Source organism: Antrostomus carolinensis, unplaced genomic scaffold (genome assembly GCF_000700745.2).
Source record: "Antrostomus carolinensis isolate BGI_N321 unplaced genomic scaffold, ASM70074v2 scaffold27426, whole genome shotgun sequence".
NCBI lineage: Eukaryota > Metazoa > Chordata > Aves > Caprimulgiformes > Caprimulgidae > Antrostomus > Antrostomus carolinensis.
Genome location: NW_010324357.1, coordinates 1 through 6,515, shown reverse-complemented (window position 1 = coordinate 6,515; position 6,515 = coordinate 1). Strand labels below are relative to the sequence as shown.

General features: G+C 44.1%; 1 protein-coding gene across 1 annotated transcript in view; it reads left to right on the top strand.

Moving 5' to 3' along the window:
- The window catches only part of DNAJC25 (DnaJ heat shock protein family (Hsp40) member C25), a 6,375-nt gene extending 3,561 nt beyond the window's left edge, over positions 1-2,814 (top strand). Inside the window, exon 3 of the mRNA XM_010170925.2 lies at positions 2,101-2,814. Coding sequence (XP_010169227.2) covers positions 2,101-2,223 — 123 coding nt within the window. The 3' untranslated portion in view covers positions 2,224-2,814. The remainder of the gene's footprint in view (positions 1-2,100) is intronic.
- The last annotated feature ends 3,701 nt before the right edge of the window (positions 2,815-6,515 follow it).

Genomic DNA, 6,515 nt, shown 5'->3' with positions numbered 1-6,515 from the left:
TGCCGGAAGAGAAGTCTCTTTGGCACAGTCTCATCTCCTGTGGTGGCCAGCAGTTGATTTTTGGTGAGGAATGCATGGAAGTTGCACCTATATAGATATAGCAATATTTATCCATTACCATTTCCAGCTTTGGGACTTCCTGAAAAGGAAATTCTGTCCTTGTAGGTAATGGCTTTAATGAGTTTTTCTTTTAATAAACTTTTCTGGTCACTCCTGGAATGCATTAGAACTTTCAGTGTCTGCTGTGCAGTCTGGTCGTGAGTTCAGCAGTACATGTAGAAAAATTTTATTTTTAAACCAGCTAGATGCCTGCTGGTCCTTGTATTATTGGAAATGGAGAACAATCATGCTTTATTCTTTTTCTCTCGTGCTACCTGTGCTCCTCTGTACCACTCTGATATACTACTTGAAACTTAGTCAGGTCTTTTCTAGGCTGAAAAATATGGTTTGGTGTTTCTCCCCCAAAACTTCTCTGGTCTTTGATCGTTAGAGATCACAGAATGATGGAACAGTAGGGGTTGGAAGGGACCTCTGGAGATCATGTAGTCCAACCCTCCTGCTAAAGCAGGTTCACCTAGAGCAAGCTGCACAGGACTGTATCCAGGTGGGTTTTGAACATCTCCAGAGAAGGAGACTCCACACCCTCTCTGGGCAGCCTGTTCCAGTGCTCCCTCACAGTGAAGACGTTTTTCCTCATGTTTAAGTGGAACCTCCTGTGTTCCAGCTTGTGCCCATTGCCCCTTGTCCTGTCACTGGCCACCACTGAAAAGAGTCTGGCCCCATCCTGACACCCACCCTTTAGATATTTATAAGCATTGATAAGGTCCCCTTTCAGTCTTCTCTTCTCCAGACTAAACAGCCCCAGCTCTCTCAGTCTTTCCGTGTAAGGCAGATGCTCCAGGCCCCTCATCATCTTTGTGGCCTCTGCTGGACTCTCCAGAAGATCCCTGTCCCTCTTGAACTGAGGAGCCCAGAACTGGACACAGTACTCCAGAGGTGGCCTCACCAGGGCAGAGTAGAGGGGGAGGAGAACCTCTCTTGACCTACTGGTCACACTCTTCTGAATGTTCCCCAGGATACTGCTGGCCGCCTTGGCCACAAGGGCTCACTGATGCCTATCATGGAGATGCCTGTCTGCAGACTGTTCAGTTTCCCAGTGTCCTTTCAGGAGGGGAAGAAACAAGAATTCAATACACGTTACATCATGCAGGTCCACAATTCCACCTCCCCCCCTTTTTACTTTCCTAATAATTCCTGTATGATCTCTGAACATTGAGCTTGTGTATTTATAAAGCCATCTATAATATTTTAAAAATCTTGTTGATGCATAGCAGGTTCTTAAATTTGATTCCCTTCCTGGAAGAAGTCAGATGACACTGAGGTGACACAAACCTTTATGGTGTTGAGATTTACACTGGCTGTATCTGCATAAACTGCCTTCCAGAATAAAAATGCTGGTGCTGTCACTTTTTTTTTTAAGATCTTTGACTTTGCTGATCACTGTAGATTTCATTACAATGACGCCATTACTTGACAGGATGTAATTATTTATAATTTGGTACTGCCAGTGCTTAATGCACAGATATTAACTTAGTTGAGAAACTTTATTAGGAAAAAAAAGTTATATAGCAGTATTCTCTCTGTAGGCAATGACTTTGAAATGGGAAAACAACTAAAGTGAGGCACTAAATAACTGCACTGAACAGTGTGTGTGCTGAGAAGGGACTCAAAATTCAGCTTTCTGAGCATTAGCAGCTCTTCACTGTGTATTTTATTTTGTTGAATGCATGAGCATCTAGTTCTTTAGCAAAACAAGTTTTGGAGCTTGCAGCACCGTCTTACAAGGAGGTAGTGCTGCTCTCAGCAGAAATGCAGAGCTTCTCAAGTACAGGGAGCAGGCCCCTCAGCTGGAGATCCTCCTGCCGTGGTGTTGGCCAGGGTTCATGTCTGTGTTGCAATTCAATCTTCTGTGAAAACAGTAAGCTGGTGAATGGACTGTGAATGAGGTTCACTTACATCCCCCACGACGACTTACATCCCCCATGAGGTCCACTTAAGCTGGTTCTTCAGCCTTATTTAAAGCTTTTGTCTGTCTGTCAGGTCTATAAACGAGAACAGGAGGAGGAGTTAAAGAAGAAGATGGCTATGGATCCCCGATGGAAGAGGTATCGGCGGTGGATGAAAAATGAAGGACCCGGAAGACTGACGTTTATTGATGATTGAAAGTTGCTGGCCAAATGCGTGCTCATGTGGAAAGTGATTTGCAAAACTTTTCACTACATCATTCAAGAGTTTTGTCTGCTGTGGCTCAGCAGTGATCTAAAACTCAGGAATTATGAAATCAGGCCGAAAAATAATACAGGTTTACCGTTTTTATAAATCAGACCTATTAAACAGACTCAGCTTAATGTACATAGGCCATTTACTTGGGGATCTCTGTGTGGAATTCATTATTCCAGACCATGTATTTTCTCTACATGTTTCATATTCATGATTGGTGGAACCACAACTTCACTCTTTCTGCAAATGTTTCTAGATCAGTCCTTGAAAGTCCTTTTTTTTTTTCCTTTTTAAACTGAAGGGTTCCTGCAAACGGACACTGGAAATGCTTCTAAAGCATTCTGAAGCAAGGGCCATTTTCTATTTTCCTCTCTCTTTCCCTTTTCCCTTTACTTTTCAGTCTAATTTCTAAGATGCCAAATTGTTTTTTTGATGTAGACAATATGGGGATTATGCTAGACTACTTCTTTTGCTGTTCCTGCTCCAGTTGGAAATGAACTTTATTCTTTGTGGGAATAAATGATGCATGATTGATCATCATTGTGATGCAAACAAGCCTTAATTCTTTGTTCTACAGAGTGATTAATAGTGTGCTTAGATCTTTTGCATTTGGTTTTTCATCTTGTATGTTGGATTGTACCTGCTTGTTCAGAACAAGTATACCAGTGAATATTAGTCTACTAAATGTGACATTTCTTTCACCAAAGTATTGGTAAAAGGGAAAATGACCCTTTTTTTAAAAAGGGCAATTTTGATGCCTTATGTAAATAAAAGTTTATATAATAACATGTACTGAATTTGTTTTAAATTCTAAATCTGAAGTATTCTTTATCTCTTCTGATCAGACCTCAGAGTGCTTAGAATAAATAATGCACAACAGCACACTGTGGTTTCCTCTGCAACTCAGCCCAGGTGGGTTTCCTTGGTGTGCTGGCACAAGGGATTCTGTTGCTGTATTTCTGGTCAGGAATTTTGCTGGGGAAAGGGCAGGGGGGGAGTGCAGCCACAGCACTTGCTCGTGTCATTTGTCACATTTGTAAAAGCAGGTTCCTCAGAAGTGTTTCTGCTGAAAGCGGTGCTGGTTAGCTGGCTTCCGTGGAGGTGGGTTCTGGGAGACAGGCGCTCTTGAACTTGCTGCTCCTGCCAAAGCCCTCAATAGCGAAAAGTTTTTAAATGCTTAATGATTCATTTTTGAAGCAAGATGTTTCTGATTCTGCAAAGGTGACCTGTCCTCATTCTTTGAGAAGGAGTTTCAGTTCCCTGTGCCTCTTTGCTAGTTTAGCTTTTGCTCGTTTTTGGAATGTCATCTCTGTTTTCTGTTTAGAATAGTGCCTGTCCCAAAGCATGGTAACTTCTGTATGCATCAGTGAAATGGAAGAGGAGCTCTGAGGTTTGTCCTTCATCTCTGCTGCAGGTCGTGTAGCTATAAAGTTAGCTCACTTTGTATTTAACAGTCCGTTTAAAACTCGTTAAAGAAGGTCTCTCAAATAAGCTGCGCTTGCTTTCGTGGGGTAATCTTAGGGGCTGTGTAGCAGCGTGGCAGGGACGCTGCAGGGATGGACATGCCGTGAGAGACCTTCACAGCCTGGGTGTATTGCTGCTTCGCCGCCTCCCACAAGGGTGGAAGGGGAGAAATGAAGGCAATAAAGGTAAGCACAAGTAAAGTGGTGTTGATTATTCGGTAAGGCAGTTCTGTCTGGGAAAGAACCAGGCAAGCGCGTGCAAGGGGATCTAAACCTGTGGCTGCAGTTTTGCAGGCTGACAGCTCTGCTGCTCTGGCCCTTGTGCCAAATTTTGCTCCATCCTTTCCCTCCCAAGCCACGTATTTGGGTTATACAAACAAGCAGTCAAAACAGATTTGTTTTCCCTTTCTGCCTAGGTTAATTCTAATGAAGATTAATTTCCTGACCTGACACTACAGCAGGAAATGGCTGCAGCGGAGGGGCAGTCCCTGGTGAGGACAGAACTGTGTCTCAGCAGCAATGGGCTGTGCCTCTGTGAAACTGTGGCCTCAAACCAAGTGAGTGGAGAAGGGAAAATCGGCAAGTATTGTACAACCTGCTGGAAATGAGCCGTTCTGCAGGCTCAGTTTTTCTCTTGACATAAGAGGCCTTTGAAAATAACCAGATGCAGAGGCATAAATTCATGGTCTGCAGCAAAAATGTGCTGGACAGTGACACTGCAGTCAGAGCTCCGTGATGAAGGGTAGAAAAAACCTCGTGTGTCTTTACAAAGCTGTCAGCGCTGCAGTGACACCTCATTAGCTGAGGCTACTGGGTGTTTCTAGCCTAACATCTCATTGTAGCTCTAAATGATGTCTGTCTTCTGGGCATAAATTTTCAGGCCCTATTTTTATCTTGACATGAAGTTGACAAAGCAATTATATACATGAGGAATGGAATGAGACTGCTGAGAGTTACAATAGTACACCTAGTAAAGCCGGTGTGAACTGAGGTGACTTCAGAGAGAAGTGTTTGTATGAACAATGACCCAGCTGCCGCTGGGTAGCGGTGAGATCTTTCGAAAAGTGTGGCAAGGTAGTAGGATTTTGGAGGGGAACTATCTTACCTCCCATCATCTTTTCTCAAAGAACTGTATCTGTTTTGTAGCCTGTATGTACTTTCAAATACATAGCGTGTGTAAGGTGAAACACACATTTCACTCAATAGCAAGAGGTATTCACATTCAGAGCACCGTCGAATGTTGTGAGCTGGAAGGGACCCACATGGATCATGGAGTCCAGCTCCTGTCCCTGCACAGGACAATCCCAGGATTCAGCCCATGTCCTTGAGGGCACATGTTGGCCAAATGCTGCTGGAATCTTGTCAGGCTTGGTGCCATGAGCACCTCCCTGGGGAGCCTGTTCCAGTGCCCCACCACCCTCTGACTCAAGAACCTTTTCCTAACGTCCAACCCCCTGCCACATCTTCCTGCCATTTCCCCTGGTCCTGGCGTTGGTTGCCAGAGAGAAGAGATCAGCACGAGTCTTTTCTGTGACCGCGCTGAGGCTTTGATTGAGACTCAAGCACATATGTGGCTGGTTGTCCCTCTGTTCAGAGCGATCACTTGAGGCTGTGAGCTTCATCCCATCAGCTTTTTAACAGGGCAGCAAACTCTGATGGCTGGCAAACCCCTGCCAAAAAGTGAAGTGACTCATTTATGGTGGTGAACAGTGCCGGGGTGGGGGGGGAAGCAGCAGCTGCCAGGCAGTTTGAGCCCAACAGCTGCCCACGGGCAGAGCTTGCTGTTTGTTACATCTTTCCAGGATGCTTACAACGCCCTTTCCTCTCTTTAATTTTTCTCTTTTTTTTTTTCCTTCACTATTTTCCTTTTTTCTTTTTAAATTTTTCCTCTTCTTTTTCCCTTTTCCCCTTCCCCCCTTTTTCTCACTTTCCCCTCTTTTACTTTCCCCTTTTTTTCCCTTTCCCCTTTTTTTCCCTTTCCCCTTTTTTTCCCTTTCCCCTTTTTTTCCCTTTCCCCTTTTTTTCCCTTTCCCCTTTTTTTCCCTTTCCCCTTTTTTTCCCTTTCCCCTTTTTTTCCCTTTCCCCTTTTTTTCCCTTTCCCCTTTTTTTCCCTTTCCCCTTTTTTTCCCTTTCCCCTTTTTTTCCCTTTCCCCTTTTTTTCCCTTTCCCCTTTTTTTCCCTTTCCCCTTTTTTTCCCTTTCCCCTTTTTTTCCCTTTCCCCTTTTTTTCCCTTTCCCCTTTTTTTCCCTTTCCCCTTTTTTTCCCTTTCCCCTTTTTTTCCCTTTCCCCTTTTTTTCCCTTTCCCCTTTTTTTCCCTTTCCCCTTTTTTTCCCTTTCCCCTTTTTTTCCCTTTCCCCTTTTTTTCCCTCTTTTCTTTCATTTTTCCTTTTCCTTTTTACTTTTCTCTTTTCCTTCTTTTATTTTTCTTTCCTTTTTTCTTTTCTTTTGTCTTTCCCTTTTGTCTTTTTTATTTCTTTTTCTTCTTTCCTTTTTTCTTTTTTTTTCTTTCATCCTTTTTCCCTTTTTCTTCCTTTTTTCCGTTTTCTCCCTTCCACCCTCCCCCTTTTTATTCCCTTTTCTCCTTTATTGCCCACCTCCCTTTTTTCTTTCCTTTTCTCCCCCTTTTTTTTCCTCCTTCCCGTCCCATTTTAACCCAGAAGGTTTCCTGTCGCTGAAGCGCCCTCACCGCTGAGCCAGGGCGGCTGCAAGGCCCGGCGGCCGGTGGCGGCGGGGCTGGGCCGGCGGGGCGGTGCCGCGAGCTCTGTGGGCGGA